The sequence below is a fragment of the Gobio gobio genome (genome assembly GCF_949357685.1).
Source record: "Gobio gobio genome assembly, chromosome: 9".
NCBI classification, from domain to species: domain Eukaryota; kingdom Metazoa; phylum Chordata; class Actinopteri; order Cypriniformes; family Gobionidae; genus Gobio; species Gobio gobio.
This window is the reverse complement of record NC_137115.1, coordinates 57,043,646-57,067,377: the sequence shown is the minus strand read 5'-3', so window position 1 is coordinate 57,067,377 and position 23,732 is coordinate 57,043,646. Positions and strand designations below refer to the sequence as shown.

General features: G+C 40.5%; 2 protein-coding genes across 3 annotated transcripts in view; both read left to right on the top strand.

The window, feature by feature from the left end:
- Nucleotides 1-15,992, top strand: part of slc12a1 (solute carrier family 12 member 1) — a gene marked incomplete at both ends in the record, with an annotated part of 58,378 nt that extends 42,386 nt beyond the window's left edge. The window contains 12 exons of the mRNA XM_079825088.1: nucleotides 657-756; nucleotides 887-998; nucleotides 1,385-1,525; nucleotides 3,033-3,139; nucleotides 3,632-3,714; nucleotides 4,228-4,356; nucleotides 7,491-7,619; nucleotides 7,698-7,809; nucleotides 10,268-10,354; nucleotides 10,448-10,583; nucleotides 15,669-15,736; nucleotides 15,857-15,992. Of these exons, the coding sequence (XP_079681214.1) occupies nucleotides 657-756; nucleotides 887-998; nucleotides 1,385-1,525; nucleotides 3,033-3,139; nucleotides 3,632-3,714; nucleotides 4,228-4,356; nucleotides 7,491-7,619; nucleotides 7,698-7,809; nucleotides 10,268-10,354; nucleotides 10,448-10,583; nucleotides 15,669-15,736; nucleotides 15,857-15,992 (1,340 nt within the window). The remainder of the gene's footprint in view (nucleotides 1-656; nucleotides 757-886; nucleotides 999-1,384; nucleotides 1,526-3,032; nucleotides 3,140-3,631; nucleotides 3,715-4,227; nucleotides 4,357-7,490; nucleotides 7,620-7,697; nucleotides 7,810-10,267; nucleotides 10,355-10,447; nucleotides 10,584-15,668; nucleotides 15,737-15,856) is intronic.
- A 1,016-nt stretch (nucleotides 15,993-17,008) lies between these two features.
- dut (deoxyuridine triphosphatase) lies at nucleotides 17,009-21,531 on the top strand. Of its 2 annotated transcripts, XM_079824857.1 has the most exons (7): nucleotides 17,009-17,084; nucleotides 17,510-17,660; nucleotides 17,808-17,899; nucleotides 19,633-19,677; nucleotides 19,767-19,841; nucleotides 21,011-21,081; nucleotides 21,157-21,531. In XM_079824857.1, exons 1-7 carry the CDS (start codon nucleotides 17,024-17,026, stop codon nucleotides 21,211-21,213), a joined length of 552 nt encoding a protein of 183 aa, XP_079680983.1. In that variant the 5' UTR covers nucleotides 17,009-17,023; the 3' UTR covers nucleotides 21,214-21,531. The 2 variants fall into 2 exon arrangements, with proteins under 2 accessions (XP_079680983.1, XP_079680982.1); XM_079824856.1 differs by lacking the exon at nucleotides 17,009-17,084 and having other exon boundaries at nucleotides 17,158-17,660.
- Nucleotides 21,532-23,732: the final 2,201 nt, after the last annotated feature.

Genomic DNA, 23,732 nt, shown 5'->3' with positions numbered 1-23,732 from the left:
GTGTGTGTGTGTGTGTGTATGTGTGTGTGTAATAATCAGAGTGTGTGTTTGTGTGTGTGTGTGCTGCTGCGCGTCCCTTTGTGTGTAATAATCAGAGTGTGTGTGTTTGTGTAATAATCAGAGTGTGTGTGTGTGTGTGTGTGTGCTGCTGCGCATCCCTGTATGTGTAATAATCAGAGTGTGTGTGTGTAATAATCAGAGTGTGTGTGTTTGTGTAATAATCAGAGTGTGTGTGTGTGTGTGTGTGTGTGTTGTGCTCCTCCTATAGGCTCATATCACTAACACACTCTTTAATTAACACAAATAAATAAATACTGCACTATTGACTTTAGAGCAGGTGTGTGTTGGTCAATGGTCAGTGGTTTTCAGTTCCTCACAATAGCAACACACACACACACACACACACACACACACACACACACACACACCTGGTGTTCAGACCAGACGGTGAACAGATGAGCAGTGCGTTTGATATTTAAACATGAGGAGCTGGACGTGAACATGAGAACTGCGTCGAGCTGACACTCGCAGAACACACTCGCGGAACACACTCGCGGAACACACTCGCGGAACACCGGGTGTGTGATCGGGCCCTGAGAATTATGGGATATAAGAACATAAGTAAAGTCAGTCACCTGATGTCTCTGCTTCTCCAGATGTGAACTGGGGTTCGTCCACTCAGGCCGTGACGTTCATCAACGCTGTGAACAACGCTCTGACCTTAACATCTGTGGACGACCACATCAAGAACTTCAGGTGCGCGGGTCAGAACACACACACACACACACACACACACACACACACACACACACACACACACACACACACACACACACACACACATGCAGATGAGTGTCAGAGTTTCACTCCTGCTGTCCTGTTGCAGACCCAAGTGTCTCGTGATGACCGGATCGCCCAGAACCAGGCCGGCCCTGCTGGACGTGGCACATTCGCTCACTAAGAATTATGGGCTGTGTCTGACCTGTGAGGTGTTCGTGGTGAGCCGATGTCACTCACACACACACACACACACACACACACACACACACACACACACACACACACACACACACACACACACACACACACACACACACACTCACACACACACACACACACACACACACACACACACACACACACACACACACACACACACACACACACACACACACACACACACACACATCAGGGTTTCCTACAGGATTCTGCTCTTAATCATGTGTTAGGTCATGTCTGTAAACTGAACCAGTGTGTGTGTGTGTGTGTGTGTGTGTGTGCGCGTGCGTGCGTGTGTGTGTGTGTGTGTGTGTGTGTGTGTGTGTGTGTGTGTGTGTGTGTGTGTGCGTGCGTGCGTGTGTGTGTGTGTGTGTGTGTGTTTTAGGGTCCACGTGATAAGAGTACGCAGGACATTAATGCTGGTATTCAGCAGAACCAGCTGTGGCTGAACAAGCAGAAGCGCAAAGCTTTCTACACACCAGTGGCCAGTGAGAGCCTGAGGAGCGGAGCAGAAGCACTACTGCAGGTCAGCTGACCACCAACACACACACTGAAGACAGACAGACAGACGGACAGACAGACAGACAGACAGACGGACACACTGAAGACAGACACACTGAAGACAGACAGACAGACGGACAGACAGACTGAAGACAGACACACAGACGGGCAGACAGACTGAAGACAGACACACAGACGGGCAGACAGACGGACAGACGACAGACACACAGACAGACTGAAGACAGACGGGCAGACAGACTGAAGACAGACATACAGACAGACAGGCAGACAGACGGGCAGACAGACGACAGACAGACAGAAAGACAGACAGACGGGCAGACAGACGACAGACACACAGACGGGCAGACAGACGGACAGACGACAGACACAGAGACAGACGGGCAGACAGACGGACAGACAAACAGACAGACTGAAGACAGACGGGCAGACAGACTGAAGACAGACATACAGACAGACAGGCAGACAGACGGGCAGACAGACGACAGACAGACAGAAAGACAGACAGACGGGCAGACAGACGACAGACACACAGACGGGCAGACAGACGGACAGACGACAGACACACAGACAGACGGGCAGACAGACGGACAGACAGACGGGTAGACAGACGGACAGACAGACGGACGGGCGGATGGACAGACAGACGGGCAGACAGAAAGACGGGCAGACAGACGGACAGACAGATGAGAGACAGACGGACAGACAGACGGGCAGACGGACGGACAGGCAGACGGGCAGACAGACAGACGGACAGACAGACAGGCAGACAGATGACAGACAGACGGGCAGACAGACGACAGACAGACAGACGGGCAGACAGACAGACAGACAGACTAAAGACAGACAGACAGACTGAAGACAGACGGGCAGACAGACTAAAGACAGACAGACAGACAGACTGAAGACAGACGGGCAGACAGACTAAAGACAGACAGACAGACAGACAGACAGACTGAAGACAGACGGGCAGACAGACTGAAGACAGACAGACAGACTGAAGACAGACAGACAGACGACAGACAGACAGACAGGCAGACAGACGGACAGACAGACGGGCAGACAGATGACAGACAGACGGGCAGACAGTCGGACAGACAGACGGGCAGACAGACGGATAGACAGACGGACGGGCGGATGGAAAGACAGACAGACAAACAGACAGACACACGAGCGGATGGATGGACAGACAGACAGTCAGACGGACACACAGACAGACAGATATACAGACAGACAGACAGACAGACAGACAGAGAGTCAGGCAGACAGACGGACACACAGACAGACATATATACAGACAGACAGAGAGTCAGGCAGACTGACGGACACACAGACAGACAGATATACAGACAGACAGAGAGTCAGGCAGACTGACGGACACACAGACAGACAGTCAGACAGACAGACACAAATCAGCAAAAACATGTTTCTGGGCAGGTTTAGAGGTTGCAATGCAATGTCCTCACTAATATAGTGAAACAAACGTGTGTGTGTGTGTGTGTGTGTGTGTGCAGGCGTCAGGACTCGGCAGAATGAAGCCGAATACAGTGATGCTGGGATTCAAGCGTGACTGGAGAACCACCAAACCACAGGAAGTTCAAAGCTATGTGGGAATTCTACAGTGAGTTCCTCAAACTGTCTCTCTGAATCCCCTGCCCGTCTGTCTGTCTGTATCTCTGTCTGTATCTATGTCTGTCCATCCCACTGTCAGTCTCTCCGTCTGTCTGTATCTCTGTCTGTTCGTCCGTCTGTCTGTCCGTCTCTCTGTCTGTCCGTCTCTCTGTCTCTCCGTCTGTCTGTCCGTCCGTCTGTCTCTCCGTCCGTCTGCCCGTCTGTCCATCCGTCTGTCTGTCTGTCGTCTATCTGTCTGTGTGTATATCTCTATGTCTGTATATCTGTCTGTATATCTGTCTGTCTGTCTCTCCGTCTGTCTGTATCTCCATCTGTCTGTCTGCCCATCCGTCTGTCTGTCTCTCTGTCTGTCTGTCTGTCTGCCCATACGTCCGTCTGCCTGTCTGTCTGTCTGCCCATACGTCCGTCTGCCTGTCTGTCTGTCTGCCCATACGTCCGTCTGCCTGTCTGTCTCTCACACGAGGGCTCTGTTCTCCCTCAGCGACGCCTTTGATTTCGAGCACGGGACGGTGATATTGAGACTCAATCAGGGGATGGACATCTCTCACATCCTCAAAGCAGAAGGTACAACACACTCTTAGAACAACCAGCCCTTCATTTACACAACATCACTGTGCTCAAGTGTTGAAGATGTGACAGATGTGACAGATGTGTGACAGATGTGTGATAGGCTGATTCTGATATCAAACAACAAAAGGTTGCATTGAACTATTTCCATCCAAAATTGTGAATGTAACCTCCATCATAAATGAGTGTCATCTCAGAGCATCAGGTGAAACACACACACACACACACACACACACACACACACACACACACACACACACACACACACACACACACACACACACACACACACACACTAAACACTTCTGGAGGAATTAAACCCAATCGTTCTGATCACACACTTTAACTCAGGCGTTTCAGAGCCACCAAACCAACATTAGAGATGCTGCGACGCCATTGGTCCAAATGTTTTTATGTGTATCGTTTTTAATGTGATATCCCAAAATGTGCAGAAGAATAGGTGGAGGAAGGCCAGCTAGTGATGAATATGTGATGTTGTGTGATCATCAGAGGAGATGGAGCGCATGATCATGGAGCAGCAGGCGCTGGAGATGGAGGAGAACGACTTCCAGCCGCACGGACGACAGGGATTCTTCAACAGGCCCAAGAAAACCTCCAAAAAAGAGCTGACCGGCCGAGGTACTGACCCATCAGGAGGAGCTGGAGCTCCAATAAACCTGATTAACCGTCTAATCTAATCATCCGGGCCGCGACTCACACACGTCCGGGAATGTTTTTAATAGGATGGAGCGTCTTAATGGGCGGAGGCGCTGCAGACTCAGGACTTTCTGCATTATCTTTATCTGCCTCTTCCCAAACAGATTCAATCGCGCGATCACACGTCATCTGGCAGGCGCTCGTATTCCAGACGGCTCATTAAACACTCATTTGTCGGCTTTTTGTGCTGATGTCCGGGCTAATAAACCACAAACAGTGGCCGCACAAGTATTTGGACACTTGAGACAAAATTAAAGATCAGGCATAACATTATAACCAGTGTTGTGGGTAGCGCATTACAAGTAACTTGAGTAACGTAATCGGATTACTTTTTCAAGTAACTAGTAAAGTAACGCATTACTTTTCAAATTTACAACAAAATATCTGAGTTACTTTTCACATTTATTTGACTGACAGCTCTCCTGCTCCCATGTTGAGAGTTAGTGCAGAGGTGTGTGTGTGTGTGTGTGTGTGTGTGTGTGTGTGTGTGTGTGTGTGTGTGTGTGTGTGTGAACATGAGGGTTATTGTAGTTCTAGACTAAATGTGAGCATTTATTTATCTCACTTGCACAATAAAGATTCTGTCCTCCTCAAAATGAATAAAATCAGTCAAATGCAAAATCAGAATACTATGCAAACCTCCAATAATTAAATGTTACATAAAACAACAATTTTTATGCATAATCTACCTTTACATTTAATTGACCAATGTCTTTCTGCTTACCTTTGATGATGAAAATTACTAGATTTTTTGTTTTTATTGGTAAAACTATTTTCTCCTGCGTCCTCTTCTCCATTATCCAGAGCTGCGCCCTCTAGTGTTCATGCGTCAATCTGCATTTTTACCTCAGCCTGGGGCTTATTATTTCAATTTTGGTATGAAGCTGTCTTTACCGTTGCACAAAAATATCACTTTTTTAAAACAAAACAAAAACAAGCCCAGCTCAGGTGAGAAAAAGTAACGCAAAAGTAACGTAACGCATTACTTTTCTTAAAAAGTAACTAAGTAACTCAATTAGTTACTTTTTAAGGGAGTAACGCAATATTGTAATGCATTACTTTTCAAAGTAACTTTCCCCAACACTGGTTGTGGGAAAACGCATTACAAGTAACTTGAGTTATGTAATCAGATTACTTTTTCAAGTAAATATTAAAGTAACGAATTACTTTTCAAATTTACAACAAAATATCTGAGTTACTTTTCACATTTATTTGACTGACAGCTCTCCTGTCCTCATGTTGAGAGTTAGCGCAGAGGCGTGTGTGTGTGTGTGTGTGTGTGTGTGTGAACATGATGGTTATTGTAGTTCTAGACTAAATGTGAGCATTTATTTATCTCACTTGCACAGTAAAGATTCAGTACTCCTCAAAATGAATAAAATCAGAATACTATGCAAACCTCAAATATATCAATGTTAAATAAAACAAATATTGTTATGCATTTAATCTACCTTTATTGACTAATGTCTTGCTGTTGACCTTCGATGATTCAGTTAAACCATGAGCAAATATTACTAGATTTTTTTTTTATTGGTAAAACTTTTTTCTCCTGCGTCCGATTCTTCCATTATCCAGAATGGCAGCACATTTTTACCTTATTATTTCAATTTTGGTATGAAGAGGTCTTTATATTTGCACAAAATAGAACTTTTTTTGCTATTAAAAGCCCAGGTGAGAAAAAGTAACGCAAAAGTAACGTAACGCATTACTTTTCTTAAAAAGTAACTCAATTAGTTACTTTTTAAGGGAGTAACGCAATATTGTAATGCATTGCTTTTCAAAGTAACTTTCCCCAACACTGATTATAACACTGATAATCTGTTAGTGGGTGGGATATATTAGGCAGCAAGTGAACATTTTGTCCTCAGAGTTGATGTGTCAGAAGCAGGAAAAATGGGCAAGCGTAAGGATTTGAGCGAGTTTGACAAGGGCCAGATTGTGACGGCTGGACGACTGGGTCAGAGCATCTCCAAAACTGTTAATGCTGGTCTGATAGAAAGGGCTCAGAATACACAGGGCATCTCAGTTTGTGGAGTATGGGCGGCACAGCCCATGTTTTGGCAGCAAAAGGGGGACAACACAATATTAGGAAGGTGGTCATAATGTTATGCCTGATCAGTGTATATATCAAAACAAGTGACATTAATTTTAAAGATATACAGGACTTGTGTTCAAAAAGTTTGTTAGGTTTCAATATTATAAAAAAATGTCGAGTTTGGACATCTCAACACTAGGCTTGCTACGATAGTCGGTGTTGCCGGTGTCCAGACTCAACACCGGTTACATCACTTGCACCGCCCACCGTCTTTTTGATTTTTTTTTATAGTAATAAAATAATTTAGTTCAGTTAGAGAACAGACAATACAAATAAAAACTGAACGTATCTGCTTAATAAAGCAGGATCCGGCTGTGAGTCTCGGCAGCGGCAGGAGTCATTCATCAGATTTAAGAGTGAGGAGCTGACTGAGATGATCGCGGAAGATTTGGTTTCAAAGCGAAACGTAAAAGCGCCTATTTCGGCGAGTTTGTCATTTGTTTTGTTGTTGTGTTTTTCATTAAAAATAATAGGCTAATGAACCCACAATTCAAGCAACCCGCAGCCGAATTGGCGCTATTCAAAACCGAAAGTAAAATGTGCACGGCCGCTCAGAGCGCGCATTGTTTACTTTGGCCTGGCTCCGCTACGCTGACTGCGCGCACCGAGTATAAACGAGGCTTTACGGACGAACTGTTATTCATTCATGGCGTGCATCTCGATCATAGACTGATCAATGGTTGATCAGTGCCCTGACTACTGAACTAGGAACTGATTGAGACGCACCCATGGCCTCAGAGCGCGCATTTACAGACGAGCTTCATTCACGGTGTGCGCGCACTGGCGCGTTTTCAGTTCAGAGCGGTCGTGTGCATGTTACTTTCGGTTAGATAGAATTAGTGATTTAAAAGCCTCCGCCGGTGATACCGGTATTACCGGTGTTGTCACACATCAATTAACCGGTGGGAAAATTTCCTCACCGTCACATCCCTACTCAACACCATCATCTGTTTCCCTTCAGTTTCTCTGGATGTTCCTCACACATCAGATCTGGCGAAGATGAACCAGCGGCTGGTGGAGGCCAGTGGCCAGTTCAAGCAGAAACAGGGCAAAGGGACGATCGACGTCTGGTGGCTGTTTGATGATGGAGGTGAGCGGAGGGCCTGGCATGTTAACCCTAACCCTGTCCTGAGGTTAAAGTGTGACGGTGGGTGTTGTTGATGTGCAGGTCTCACGCTGCTCCTGCCTCACATTCTGACCACACGGAAGAAATGGAAAGACTGCAAACTCCGGATCTTCATCGCCGGGCAGCCTGACCGCATCCAACAGGACAAAGACGAGTATGTCAGCTAGTGGTCCACCGATGTATCGGACGATATCTGGCATTTTTTAAGTATTGCATTGGCCGATGCGTTTTTCTGTTCGGAAAATGTGTCGAATTTTATTTGAACAGTGTGGGACTAAATATTAGTGGTTGACCGATATCGCCAAGGCGATATATTGGCCGATATTTGAAATTTTTTATATATAAATTGGCATTGCCCGATATGTTTTTCTGTTTGGACAATGTGTCGACTTTTATTTGAACAGTGTGTGACTTTTATTTTGAAAGCGCTGAGGCCGATTTTTGACATTTATATATAAATATATATATTGGCACCGGCCGATGAGTTTTTCTTTTCGGTTAATGTGTCGACTTTTATTTTAACAGTGTGTGGGACTTTTAATTTGAAAGCGCTAAGAATACCATCAAACTCCTATTCTTCGTCTTCATTAGTTCAGGCTCAAGTCCAAGTTTTTTTATCCTTTTATTTTCAAATTAACTATTTGTAATTTAGTAAATATTAATGGTCGAACAATATCTCGGATGATATTTGACACACACATATATATATATATCTATCAGCATTGGCTGATCAGTTTTTCTGTTTGGCAAATGTGTTGACTTTTATTTTAACATTATGGGACTTTTATTTTGAAAGCAATGAGAACGCCATCTGAACTCCCATTCTTTGTCAGTCAGAAATCCAAGTTTTTTATATTTTCATTTTCAAATAAATAATTTCTAATTTAGTAAATATTAGTGGTCGACCGATATCACCAAAGCGATATATTGGCCAATATTTGAAATTTCAGTCTCAAGTCCAAGTTTTTTAAATATTTTCTTTTTCAAATAAATTATTTCTAATTTAGTAAATATTACTGGTCAACTGATATTTCGGCCAATATCTGACATTTTTATATATATTGGCTGATAAGGTTTTCTGTTTGGCCAATGTGACGACTTTTATTTTACCAGTGTGTGGTGCTTTTATTTTGAAAGCGCTGAGAATGCCATACGAACTCCCATTCTTCGTCTTCTTTAGTTCAGTCTCAAGTCCAAGTTTTTTTATAATTTAATTTTCAAATAAATAATTCCTAATTTAGTAAATATAAGGGGTCGACCGATATCACCAAAGTGTAACATCAGCCGATATTTGACATTTCAGTCTCATTTTCAATTTTTTTTCTAATTTAGTAAATATTAGTGGTCAACCGATATATCGGCCAATATTTGATATTTTTATATATATTGGCATTGGCTGATGAGTTTTTCTGTTTGGCCAATGTGTCAACTTTTATTTTGACAGTGTGGCGCTTTTATTTTGAAAGCACTGAGAACACCGTCCGAACTCCCATTCTTTGTCTGTCAGAAATCCAAGTTTTTTATATTTTCATTTTCAAATGAATTATTTCTAATTTAGTAAATATTAGTGGTCGATCGATATATCGGCTGATATTTGACATTTTTATACATTGATAAATTGATAAGGCTGATAAGTTTTTCTGTTTGGCCAATGTGTAGACTTTTATTTTCACATTTTGTGGCACTTTTATTTTGAAAGCGCTGAGACTGCCATCCAAACGGCAATTCTTCGTCTTCATTAGTTCAGTCGCAATCCAAATTAATTTTACAGTTTCTTTTTCAAATAAATTAGTTCTAATTTAGTAAATATTAGTGGTCAACCGTTATTTGACCTTTTTATTTATATTAGCATTGGCCGATAAGTTTTTCTGTTCAGTCAATGTGTCAACTTTTATTTTAACAGTGTGTGTTTATTTTGAAAGTGCTGAGAATGCCATCCGAACGCCCATTCTTCGTCTTCATTAGTTCAGTCTGAAGTCATAATTTTAGTTTCAAATTAACTATTTCTAATTTAGTAAATATTAGTGGTCGACCGATATATCGGCCGATATTTGACTTTTTTATATATATCGGCGTTGGCTGATAAGTTTGGCCGATGTGTTTTTTAACAGTTTCTTTATGAAAAATATTATAATAGGTTTACAGAATCAAGAAGTTGCCATCTAAAGTATAAGTCTGTTTATTTTACAAATGAATGTTTGTATTTCTAATTTAGTAAATATTAAGTAAAATACATATCAATTTAATTTCATGTGTGTTTTTACTATATTTAAATTAGTGTTTACTATATTTAGTTACAATATTATAGTTACTATATTTAAATTAGAGTTAATCGGCTTTCTATTGGACATCAGTGGTTGACCACTAGTAAATATTATACAAAATAAATATTAATTATATAAAAAATATAACAATATAAATAAAATATTTTTTTTTTTTGTTAAATTTCAGCAATTGTTATGCATGCAATTTTACTGTCTTTAAATGAAATAAAGTGATATCATTTATATCGGCCATCTTGCGTCGAGTCACATGACACTGAAGCTGTAGAACCACAGTGGAGCTGCTTCTACAACCACTGAGAGATGATGACGGTAACCCGTGTGTTGCAGAATGCAGCTGCTCATGAAGAAGTTCAGGATCAAATGTGAAGACATCAAGGTGATCTCAGACCTCAACGTCAGGCCCAGCACAGAGAGGTACGGGTGAAACACACACACACACACACACACACACACACTCATCTCATCACTGACACACACTCCATGTACTCACTGCTGACTGTGTGCTAGCTGGAAGCTCTTCCAGGACATGATCGAGCCGTTCCGCCTGCACGAGGGATCGAAGGAAACGACGCAAGCTGAGGCTCTGAGGAAAGAGCATCCCTGGAAGATCACAGACGGCGAGCTGGACGTCTTCGAGGAGAAGGTAGAGTCCTGAAGAACACAAGAGCTGCATCAGTGCTTCTGAAGGATGGCTTAAAGGGTTAGTTCACCCACAAATGAAAATTGTGTCATTAATTCCTCAGCCTCATGTGGTTGGACACCCGTCAGACCTCCGTTCATCTTCAGACACAAATGAAGATATTTTAGTGTAAAGCTGATGCTGAGAAAGGCTTCAGATAGGCCTCCATTGGCATTCAGTACATTTACACTCACAAGACCCAGAAAAGGCACTAAAAACGTCGTTATAAAGTCCATCTCACCACAGTGACTCTACAATAATTTTACGATGCAAAATAACACCTTTATTCAACTTGTTCTTGTCTTCCGTGTGTGTCTCTACGACGCATGCGTGAGAATATGAGCAGATCCGGCGTTCGGGAATCCATGAAATGCCACTTTAGCCCCATTTTGAGAACTACACCGAGACCTAAAGCACGATCAGTGTAGAATTCAACAGCTGAGATACGCGCGTCTTCCTCTGCTGGTAAACAAATCTCTTCTGGGTCATGTGTCCGAACGCCGGATCTGCTCATATTCTCACGCATGCGTCGTGGAGACACACACGGAAGACAAGAACAAGCTGGATAAAGGTGTTATTTTGATTTTTTTTTGCACACTAAAACTATTGTCGTCGCATCGTAAGATTATTGTAGAGTCACTGTGGTGAGATGGACTTTGTAACGGCGTTTTTAGTGCCTTTTATGGGTCTTGTGAGTGTAAATGTACTGAATGCCAATGGAGGCCAATCTGAAGCCTTTCTCAGCATCAGATTTACACTAAAATATCTTCATTTGTGTCTGAAGATGAACGGAGGTCTGACGGGTGTCCAACCACATGAGGGTGAGGAATTAATGACACAATTTACATTTTTGGGTGAACTAACCCTTTAATCTGTTCATCTGCTCAGGGAATATTTGCATATAAAAAAAAATTCACGGATCCCCTCTTAAAGGATTAGTTCACTTTCAAATAAACTTTTGCTTATAATTTACTAACCCCCTTGTCATCCAAGATATCCATGTCTTTCTGTCTTCAGTCGAAAAGAAATTAAGATTTTTGATGAAAAGATTTCAGGATATTTCTCCATATAATGGAAGTCAATAGACCCCAAACGGTTCAAGGTCCAAATGAGAGGTTCAGTACAGCTTCAAAAGGGCTTTAAACCACATCAACCGGTTCCAGACGATCAATAAGGGTCTTATCTAGCCAAACCATCGTCATTTTTAAAAATAAATAAAGTTTAAGTTTTATAAGCACAAATGCTGGCCGTGCTGTGTTCAGTGATGCACGCTCGTGACGTCACGTAAAACGCAATTACGTTGAAAAGGTCGCGCTAGACGCAGGGTCAAAGACGTTTGAATATGTGGATACGCTTCTCCTTCCGCTCATTTGTAAACACTGACTCGGTACTTCCGCCTGCGTCTAGCGCGACCTTTTCAACGTAATTGCGTTTTACGTGACGTCACGAGCGCGCATCACTGAACAGAGCACAGCGAGCATTTGTGCTTATAAAACTTAAACTTTATTTATTTGAAAACAAATGACCAAACGTGATGTGGTTTAAAGCCCTTGATGTGGTTTAAAGCCCTTTTGAAGCTGCACTGAACCTCTCATTTGGACCTTGAACCGTTTGGGGTCTATTGACTACCATTATATGGAGAAATATCCTGAAATGTTGTAATCAAAAATCTTTATTTCATTTCGACTGAAGACAGAAAGACATGGATATCTTGGATGACAAGGGGGTGAGTAAATTATAAGTAAAAGTTTATTTGAAAGTGAACTAATCCTTTAAAGGCACAATATGTAAGATTTAATCCATAGCATCTGATTATTAACATGTAGATAGTGAACAGAAGCGGGCCCAGGACAGAGCCTTGAGGTACACCTGAGGTGCTTCTCACTGGATTATTACAATTAATGGCAAAAGGACTGTGGGAATGTGAACTGATATTCCCTTCTGACACACTACAGCAAAAGATAGAAATAACTGACTTAAAGGATTAGTTCACTTTTAAATATAATTTTGCTGATAATTTACTCGCCCCCATGTCATCCAAGATGTCCATGTCTTTCTTTCTGCAGTCGAAAAGAAATGAAGGTTTTTGATGAAAACAGTCCAGGGTTTTTCTCCATATAATGGACTTCAGTGGACTCCAAACGGTTCAAGGTCCAAATGACAGTTTTAGTGCAGCTTTAAACGACACCAGATGATGAATAAGGGTCTGATCTAGCGAAACCATCAGCTTCTGAGAGAAACCCAGCAGTATTTATGCTATTATTTTACCTCTTATCAGACGAACGTGATCATCTCTGAGCTCAGCCATAACTTCTGCTTAGTGAGGTCAAAATACGAGCGTGGTCATAGATATATACGTAGATGCCTCATTAGCGCTTGCGCTGATCAGTAAAATGAGGCATCTACGATCAATATATCTATGACCACGCTCGTATTTTGACCTCACTTAGCGGAAGTTATGGCGGAGCTCAGAGATGATCACGTTTGTCTGAAGATTTAGAGAGAAAATACATTTATTTCAGAGATAGATCGAGTTTTTCTCCACAACTGAGTGCAAACTGGCATTCAAATCTGCCTCCATTTCGTTAGCAACTCCCAACTATCCAATCCATTCCCGAAGGACAAAATCAAGCCCCGCCCTACATTTTTTCTAATTTCAGAAGCCGTTTCACTCGGACATACGTCACAATAAGGAGTAAAAGATGATCTCAACTTCCGTTTCATGCCGACTTTAATATCTGATGTGTTTTATTAGACACTGTTGGGATCATTGATGGACAGACGCTAATTATTGTTCTCCAGCTCATCAGTTAGTCTTACTGTGCGTTCACACCAGACGTGAATGAATCGCGATATTCTCGCGTATTTGGACGCTTTAACATTTTGAGTTTACTCGCTTCATTCGCGCGTGACATTGACTTCACAACAGACGTGAATTTGTGTCATGGGAGGGGCTTCTGCCAGCGGCTCGTCTCATTGTGAAATGGCTGACATGGATTGTTTTAAAATACGGAGAATAAGCTCAATTTGCCGGCTTTAGCTAGCTTGTAGTCTCAATATGTATATTTATATATATAGCTTAAATTGAGTAAAGAGCGTTTTTTACAACTCACCAGACTGTCCGACCTCCTCACTCACTTTCTTCCAAGCGAGATCCTTTTTATTCTGTTTCTATAAAGTCTGAAGATGTATCGTACAGCTCCAGGTATCCACATATGATTGTGTCCTCATTGTTGTCACTATTAGAGCAAGCTCCTGATTGGTTAACGAATGTCTATTTGCGTCTTTGCATTAACTTAACATGTAAATCACTTGCGCGAAACGCTTCATCTGGTGTCAACGCAGCATTATTGTGTAAATCTGGTGTTGTGATTAATCGCATCCAAAATAAAAGTTTGTGTTTACATAATATGTGTGTGTACTCTGTTAATTATTATTTATATATAAATACACACACATTCATGTCTATATTTAAGAAATATTTGCATGTATATACTGTATATACATTTATATAATCTATAATATATATAAATATCAATGTTTTAAATATAAAAATAATATATTTTTTTCTTAAATATATACATGCTTGTGTGTGTGTGTATTTATATATAAATAATAATTAACAGAGCACACACGCATATATTATGTAAACACAAACTTTTATTTTGGATGCGATTAATCGCGATTAATCTTTTGACAGCCCTAATATATCGCATAAATGTGATATGATCTTGGTTACTGCAGTGTGAACAAGTGTCTCATAGTAGCGGCCAGAGTAGAATTAGAACATCACCTTAACACACTCACATGTGTGTGATATGATCAAACAGCGCTGCATTACAAACACACACGAGCGGAAGAAGCGGAAGCGCTCGCGGCAGAATAAAAGCTCCGCCCACTCAAGAGTCAAGACACGCCTTTGAGTTGAATAATGCTGCGTTCACACCAAACGCGAATTGAGCGTCTGGCGCGAGTGATTTCAATGTTAAGTCAATGGAAAGGCGCGTTGACGCGCGTCTGGTGGTCCCGCGGCGCGGAAGGCGCGTTACGCGCGGCGCGAAGGACGCGAATCCGCCTCATTCGTGCGAATGGCGCGAATTGGACGCGAATTGAGCGTCTTGCGCGATACGCGCGTTACACGCGAATGGTGCTTTTGTGCATTCACGCGTTTGAAGCGAATTCGCATCTGACGCCCGAGTTGAAAAATTTGAACTTTGGCGTCAATTCGCGCCGCGTTAACCAATCAGGAGCCTGCTCGCTGCTGTCACGTGGTAAAGTGACGTGTATGAGAAACCCTGCATAAATTAAAAACATTACTATTGTGTCACAAAATGTAGTTTTAAGACGTTTTCAGGTGGGAATGTAGTTGTTTAAAGCTCAAATCTGTGGTTTATTTATAAAGAGAGCGCCTATTTAAAAAAAAATAATCTTGTGTTTTTGGAGTTGTGAGATCCAGGCGATCACCGGGCAATCACTGCTCATAACCCAAGCGAAGGCAGCCTTTCCTCGGCCAGTCCTTCTGCCGTCTGCTGCTGGCTCTGATGTCCTGTAGTGGTTCGTTTTGTGTAGATCTAACGGCCGAGCTTTGCTCTCATGAATCTATAATTTGTTGTCTGCCAAATCGTTTTGACTGAGGGCAAAGAGAAGTTTAATAACTTTATATTTTAAGGATATTTAAATATACATGTACTGAAGATGATGTAGGAGTTGCCTGGACCACATTTGTGTGGCTATTAATGCTTAATATATATGTTTAATGAAAATGAAAAGAGGCAGAGTGGTGTTTTATGGCATATTTCTCCTGGAGTGCCTTGAACGCGCGTCAATTTCGCTTCAAACGCTCGATTTCTACGTGCGTCCAATTCTCTGCAGACGCGCGAATGCATTCAAAATGTTCGTGCGTGAAACTAGACGCGATTTTGACGCTCAATTCGCGTTTGGTGTGAACGCAGCATAAGAGATGGAAAATTACATATTGTGCCTTTAAGTCCCTCTGGGAGTCCCCGGACGCTGGTGTTTACACTAACGTGTGTGTTTTGCCGTCTACAGACAATCCGGCAGGTGCGTCTGAATGAGCTTCTTCAGGAGAGCTCGAGAGCAGCTAAACTCGTGGTGGTGTAAGTCACATCCTCATCAGCATCATGTGTGTGTGTGTGTGTGTGTGTGTGTGTGTGTGTGTGTGTGTGTGTGTGTGTGTGTGTGTGTGTGTCAGCACGCTGATCATGTGTGTGTTACAGGAGCATGCCCATCGCCCGGAAAGGCTCTGTCTCTGATTATCTGTACATGGCCTGGCTGGACGTGCTCACGAAGAATCTCCCGCCGACCCTCCTGATTCGTGGAAACCACCAGAGCGTGCTGACCTACTACTCATGAACAATAACACCTTCACACACACACACTGCATACTACCAAACTACTCACACTATTTCTGCAGTATGCATATTGTGTGTATTAGACATTTTTATATAAGTAACTTTAAAAATGCAAAATAAAAAGCCATGCACTGAATTTAGCATGTGATATAAACACACTACTGATTGTAACATGTTCATACTTTAAAGATACTGCCCCCTACTGGACACTTGTGGTTATAACAACAACAACATATCTGTGTGAACAGTATAAAAGCACTTTAGTGTCAAATTATTCATGTCTTTGTAAATATGTTCACTAACGGCCCATTATGATACTATCTTGCCAATCCTATTTATATTTCTGTGGTACTGGGAAAGATTGTTTGAAATTAGTTCATGTTATATATTTAAATTCAATTATGTTTTCTCACAGTAAATAAAGAAATTTTTGGAAAATGTATTTGAATGCCTCAATGGTAAAAGTGGTAGTTTTTTCCCTTTAAGTTACTGTATATGAATGTGACATGCCTGATTAAATCATTTATTATGACTTCTTAGTCATAAATATGAGATGAGAAGTCGAAAGTATGACTTAAAAAGTCGAAATTATGACATAAGTTAGATTTTTTTTAACTGAGGGGGAGTCACGTGTCAGTCTGTCGTAATTATGATTTTGTGTCATTCGACAAATTTCGACTTTTTATGTCATTATAAATTACCAAAGCATATTTTGTGGCAGAAACGGGCTTCCATAAAGCTCAGATCAAGGTGATTATCAGAAGTAATTAATTTCACCTGAGTATTTAAAGCTTACAGGACGCCGTGGTGTCCAGTTTCTCCCTCAGGATAAACCGCTTCACGTGATTCCGTTTCACTCTGAATTAACGAAACAGAATCGCGATGGAAGGTGAGTCGACGGAGTTCAAACGGCTTGACCGTTACCATATCATAACGTCATTATTAAACAGAACAAATCAGTGACCGTTACACAGCACGATGGGGGGAAAACTACAACTCCCAGAATGCATCAAACACAAATGGCGGTTGAAGATGTTGCTTCGACCTGTTTCTGTCGCTGCTGTTCGCGGTTTAAACGGGTTTGTGTTCAGAGGTCAGCAGCTTTATATAAACTACAGCGAAATATATATTTAATACCTGACTGCAGCCGCTGGACTTAAATCACAGTTAACTCTCTAATTTATTAATGAATAAACGAATAAAGATGTGATTCACCGCGGCTGAAATGTGATCTAGGTACACGGGCAAAGGGAGAATAGTGACTGTAGTACGTCTGGAAACATTGCTGATGTAGTTTAAGAATGACAACTCATTTAATCAAATGCTGCACGTTCTCCTGTGACGTTATGACGCCTTACGTCATGCAGTGCCCACCACTCAGAACGTTTCCCGCGGTGGGCTGGTTCAAACGATGCGCGCGTGATTTTGGCGCGCTTAAATCCACACAATACAGAACACAGTCACTCAGTTTTGCCGCGAACTGCACGCGCTCGTCAGTAAAAATGCCCTGCTCTGAAGTTACAGAAGCGGTTTCACCGCAGAAGAGATGCAAGAGCGACGCGGTGAACGGACAAGAGGAACAGAAGGTGCTGAAATTCGCCAAACTGACAGAAAACGCCACGACACCGAGCCGAGGATCGAACCGGGCCGCGGGATTCGACCTGTACAGGTGATTCTCAGCGCTCACATTCATATGTGACTTCACATCTTTCGACCTTGGATTCACTTGGATTCTCGTGTGTGTGTGTGTGTGTGTGTGTGTGTGTGTGTGTGTGTGTGTGTGTGTGTGTGTGTGTGTGTGTGTGTGTGTGTTCAGTGCGTATGACTACAGTATCGGGCCGATGGACAAAGCTCTGGTTAAGACCGACATCCAGATCGCGGTTCCACACGGATATTACGGCAGAGTAGGTGAGCGAGTCACGTGTCCTTCCACAATATATTAATATATTAACTTGTATGATTTATAAAAAAAATATAAAATAAATAAATAAATATATATATATATATATAATTAATTTTTATTTTATTTAATTTCCGCCACACAAGACAAGATTCACCAGAGCTTGATTTGGTTAAGTCATAATTTTGACATGCTAAAATATAATTATGAGGGAAAAGTCTAAATTCAAACTGACGTCTTAATTTAAATAGTTGTATAAAGTCATAGTTATGAGAAGTCAGAATGAGAAAAAGCTGAAATTATGATATAATAAATCGAAATGATGACTTAAATTATCATTGACAAACTGGCGTAATCTTTTGACTTTGACAGTCGAAACTGATATTAAATGTTTTAATCTCATATTAATGACTTTGTATGTCATTCAAATTCTTGCACATTTCAAATCATGACTTTCTCAATTTCAACTTTTTCCTCATAATTCAAACGACTGCCATAGTTTTAACTCATGTTGACGAGGTCATAATTATGACACTTAAGAGATTTAAAAAGTCGAAATCATAGTATGTCATTATATCTATGATTTTTATACACTGTCATAATTATGAGGAAGTAAAAAAATGGACAAATTATAAATCACAAATTAAATTGACGGTCAAAATTAACAAATCAAAATAGACATTCATAAATTCGACTTTTTAATCTCATATTTATGATTTGGTGTGTCATTCGAGTTCTTGCAAATTTCAACTGTATCCTCATAAATTGACCTTTTTTTACGCATAATTTGGATTAAGTAATTTATGAATAAAAATTATGAGTAAAGTCGAAATTATGGTGTATAAAATCATAATTATGGCAAACTAAGTCATAACTATGAGAGTCAAAATTTGAACATTATAATTGACATGAAATTGTTATAAAATTGTTGAAATTTGTAAACTTAAATTACTCATAAATGTGAGATGAAGATCAAGTATTTACACATTTCAACATCTGTTTCAACTTTTTCCTCAATTATGATTTATGCCATAGTTTAAACTTTTGAAAGTCATAATTATGCCAATGAGATTAAAATGTCATAATTGAGGAAAATGTTGAAATCGAGTTAATGACAAATATACATTGTTTTTAAAGATGAACTATGAAAGAGTTGAAGTTATGACCCTCTTGTCATATCATTTTGATTCGTCAGTTTCAACCTTTTCTCATAATTATGACTCATTTTGACTTTCTATTAATTTAGACTCATTTCAGTTTTTATTAGGGCTGTCAAAAGATTAATCGCATCCAAAATAAAAGTGTGTTTACATAATATATGTGTGTGTACTCTGTTAATTATTATTTATATATAAATACACACACATTCATGTCTATATTTAAGAAATATTTGCATGTATATACATTTATATAATCTATAATATATTTAAATGTTTTATATATAAAAATATTTTTTTTCTCTTAAATATATACATAATTGTGTGTATTTATATATAAATAATAATTAACAGAGTACACACACACACATTATGTAAACACACTTTTATTTTGGATGCGATTAATCGCGATTAATCTTTTGACAGCCCTAGTATTTAGCAAACCACAAGTATCCAATCAAATCCCCCACAGACAGAATAAGCCCCGCCCTACATTTGCTGTTGTTTGTGAAGCGCTTCACTCAGATATAAGACGAGTGTGACTTCCCTTTGTCGTGAGTTTAACGCTGTGTGTTGTGTTGCAGCTCCTCGCTCAGGTCTCGCCGTGAAGCACTTCATCGATGTGGGCGGTACGTGAACGGCCTTCACTGTTGGTGTGTGTGTGTGTGTGTGTGTGTGTGTGTGTGTGTTGTGACCTCACGCGTGTAATGTCTTTCAGCTGGTGTGGTGGATGAGGACTACAGGGGGAATCTGGGAGTCGTGCTCTTCAACTTCAACAAAGAGCCGTTTGAAGGTGAGCGAGGAATAAATCGGCCTGATGGGGGCGTGGCTCCTAAAGCGTTGGGCGTCGGCCTAATGTCTTATGTCGTTGGAATCTTTGGCTCAAGACGGACACTCAATTTTGAGTAATTTTACTCCTAGGTTTTCTGCCAGATCTGAACCAAACCAGTGCAGAAATGTTCTCTGGAGAGTAATTATCAATAATTATATTTAAAAAAAAAAAAAATTTTCGATTCACGGTTACTAAGGGGAGCCAAAATGTTCAATGTGGGCGGGGCCACTTTTACTAAAATGGCTATAATTAGTGAACGGAACGAGATATTTTCACCAAACTTGGAACACGTGTGTATGAGCTCAATCTGAGGTCATGTGAGAAAGTGATTGGCCACTTGGTGGCGCTATAACATGAAAAAAAAAAAACATGAAAATGGCTATAACCATCCATCCGTTAGTCCGATTGACTTGAAAATTGGCATGCACTGTCTTTGTCCAGGGTGCCATGATTGTCTATGAGGACATTGTTGTATCTCAAAAAACATGTCCACCATCACCCAATGAAATTTGAGCATCTGTTAGACAAGGTTAATGGAGGCTGATTGGAACGAAATTCGGTATGCGTCATCGGCGCGATGCCCTAAGGAGCCTGAGAAGTTTCGAGCCGGTGCTTTTCACCTCTTTAGACTCCTGAATCCGTGCCGAGTCCAACGATACCAAACATGCCAGGTTTCGCCTTATGGTTTTGCAACGGTGGGATCTAGAAAAAAAAACAGTTTGGGAATATCTTCGAAACCGTTCGCGACGAAACCACCGCAAGACTCTAAAACACAGGTCAAAAGCTGAACAATAACAATATTTAGATTTTTGAAGTGGCAAAAAAATCCAATCAATGTCACCCATGGGTCATTTTTATGCTAGTAAATTTAACACTCATATGTATGGGCGCACTCCGAGGACGCCTAAAAAAAAAAGGGTTGAGATGGGACCATAGGTGGCGCTATAACTGTCAGACAACCTTTAAAAACTATATTTTTCCTTAGTACATTGGCTATAAGTGGTCTTTGCGAGTGGTCACATGCTTGCTAAATGAAACGTTACGTGTGTTTAAAGGCTTGAACCCCGGTAATTGCTGCTTGCAGCTTTAATTATTATTATTATTAATATTTGACATGTTTCCTTGTGCAGTGAAGAAAGGAGACCGCATCGCTCAGCTGATCTGCGAGAGGATCTGTTACCCGGAGCTGCAGGAGTTACAGGTTAACATTATAAACCGCTCATAAACTCACGGTAACTCGGGGAACTGTATAATAACGGAGATTTCCTCATTTCAGACGCTGGATGAGACGGAGAGAGGAGCGGCCGGCTTCGGCTCCACTGGCACCAACTGAACTCGTTACAATAAAATCTCTACTTTAAACGCGGTCACCTTTTCTAATTGGTGACACTTTACTGGAAGGTCTGGTTTGTTCAAATCAATGCATTCTTTGACTAGCAATACAACAAAGTATTAGTAAATGTTGATATGAATATTAATAAATGCTGTAAATGGGTTGATTTGTTAGTTCAGGTAAATTAAACTTTACTGTTGAATTATTTCACTGTTTTATGTAAATCAGTGTTTTCATGCAGGTTTTATTTAACAATCATATTTCACAGTGTTCACTTTTTGCTGTCAGTTACCCAGAATGTGTTACATTACATTCATTAAAAAACAATTATAATAAAGTGGTTGTGTTTTCTTCTTTATTTTACACTTGATATATTAAACTGTTTCATCGGTTTGCTCATTGTTTATGAAATCATGTTCACAAAGTGTTACCAATATTTTAATAATACGCGTTGCTATTTTTATTTTGTACATTATAAACGCAGTTTTAAACATGAGCCGCGTGTCGCTCCGGCGCCGCTGGGTGGCGCTACAGGCCAGTTTATAAAACACGATGTCATGATGAACTGTTTATGTGAGGGAAAAGTACATACTTTTGAGTAGCAGAAGATTATTAAAGCTTTGCGACAGTACTTCGTCATCTTTAACGGGTTGCTTAGTTACGTGCGTCCAGTCACAGTTTAACCTGCCCTGTCAATCATCGTCACAGTTCAAATCCTCCACATTGAGTTTAATTTCCTACCGTTTCGCAGAAACACGTGCGGGTCTTTCATGCGGAGACTCTCATGTGTTTGCAATTTGCATAATGATGAATTTAAAAGTGAATTGGTTAAGTTCACAATGTTGTCGCGGATGAAATATAATGTGGATTAATATTGATAAATATCTTTTCGCGAGGTTAAATACTGATAATTATTCACTCTCAAACCCCTTTATCTAAACCGCTCTACTTAACCATCAAACGCGCACATCCGCCATGTTTGTAGTTTTTAACACTTTTTATCCGTGTTTGTAGTTCTAATCGAATCCTTGTCCAACGCTAAATGGATTGTGGACACAGAGAGTCATTTATATCAGTGGTTGTTTCGATCTGCACTTCGGGAAAAGTAGATCATCAGTATCTTTGGAAAACTCATTTCATCTCACACTACTATTTGGAACACACTCATAATTTTGAATAGTAGCAACCAGACAGAACACCCTAGCAACCGCATAGCAATATCCTAGCAACCACCCAGAGTTAGGGTGGTTACCCTAACCCTAACCCTTACCTTGGGTATCTATCCATCCATCCATCCATCCATCCATCCATCCATCCATCCAGCCATCTATCTATCTATCTATCCATCTTTCATCCATCCATCCATCTATCCATCCATCCATCCATCCATCCATCCATCCATCCATCCATCCATCCATCCATCCATCCATCCATCCATCCATCCATCTATCTATCTATCTATCTATCTATCTATCTATCTATCTATCTATCTATCTATCTATCTATCTATCTATCTATCTATCTATCTATCTATCTATCTATCTATCATCCATCCATCCATCCATCCATATATCATCCATCTATCTATCTATCTATCTATCTATCTATCTATCCATCCATCCATCCATCCATCCATCCATCCATCCATCCATCCATCCATCCATCCATCCATCCATCCATCCATCCATCCATCCATCCATCCATCCATCTATCTATTCATCTATCTATCTATCTATCTATCTATCTATCTATCTATCTATCTATCTATCTATCTATCTATCTATCTATCTATCTATCTATCTATCTATCTATCTATCTATCTATCTATCTATCCATCCATCCATCTATCTATCTATCCATCCATCCTCCATCCATCCATCTATCAATCTATCTATTCATCTATCTATCTATCTATCTATCTATCTATCTATCTATCTATCTATCTATCTATCTATCTATCTATCTATCTATCTATCTATCTATCTATCTATCTATCTATCTATCTATCTATCTATCTATCATCCATCCATCTATCTATCATCCATCCATCCATATATCATCCATCCATCTATCTATCTATCTATCTATCTATCTATCTATCTATCTATCTATCTATCTATCTATCTATCTATCTATCTATCTATCTATCTATCTATCAATCTATCTATCAATCAATCAATCATCCATCCATCCATCCATCCATCCATCCATCCATCCATCCATCCATCCATCCATATATCATCCATCTATCTATCTATCTATCTATCTATCTATCTATCTATCTATCTATCTATCTATCTATCTATCTATCTATCTATCTATCCATCCTCCATCCATCTATCTATCTATCCATCTCTCATCCATCTCTCAATCTATCTATTCATCCATCGAACCATCTATCTATCCTTCCTTCCATCCATCCATCTATCTATCATCCATCCATATATCATCCATCCATCCATCTATCCATCCATCCATCCATCCATATATCATCCATCTATCTATCTATCTATCTATCT

Excerpts from the sequence above, each read along its gene's own strand:
- dut (XM_079824856.1), top strand. The coding sequence starts at position 17,293 with ATGACAACTCATTTAATCAAATGCTGCACGTTCTCCTGTGACGTTATG. Across the intron at positions 19,678-19,766 it reads GCACTTCATCGATGTGGGCG|CTGGTGTGGTGGATGAGGAC; the intron begins GTACGTGAACGG and ends AATGTCTTTCAG. Across the intron at positions 19,842-21,010 it reads CAACAAAGAGCCGTTTGAAG|TGAAGAAAGGAGACCGCATC; the intron begins GTGAGCGAGGAA and ends TTCCTTGTGCAG.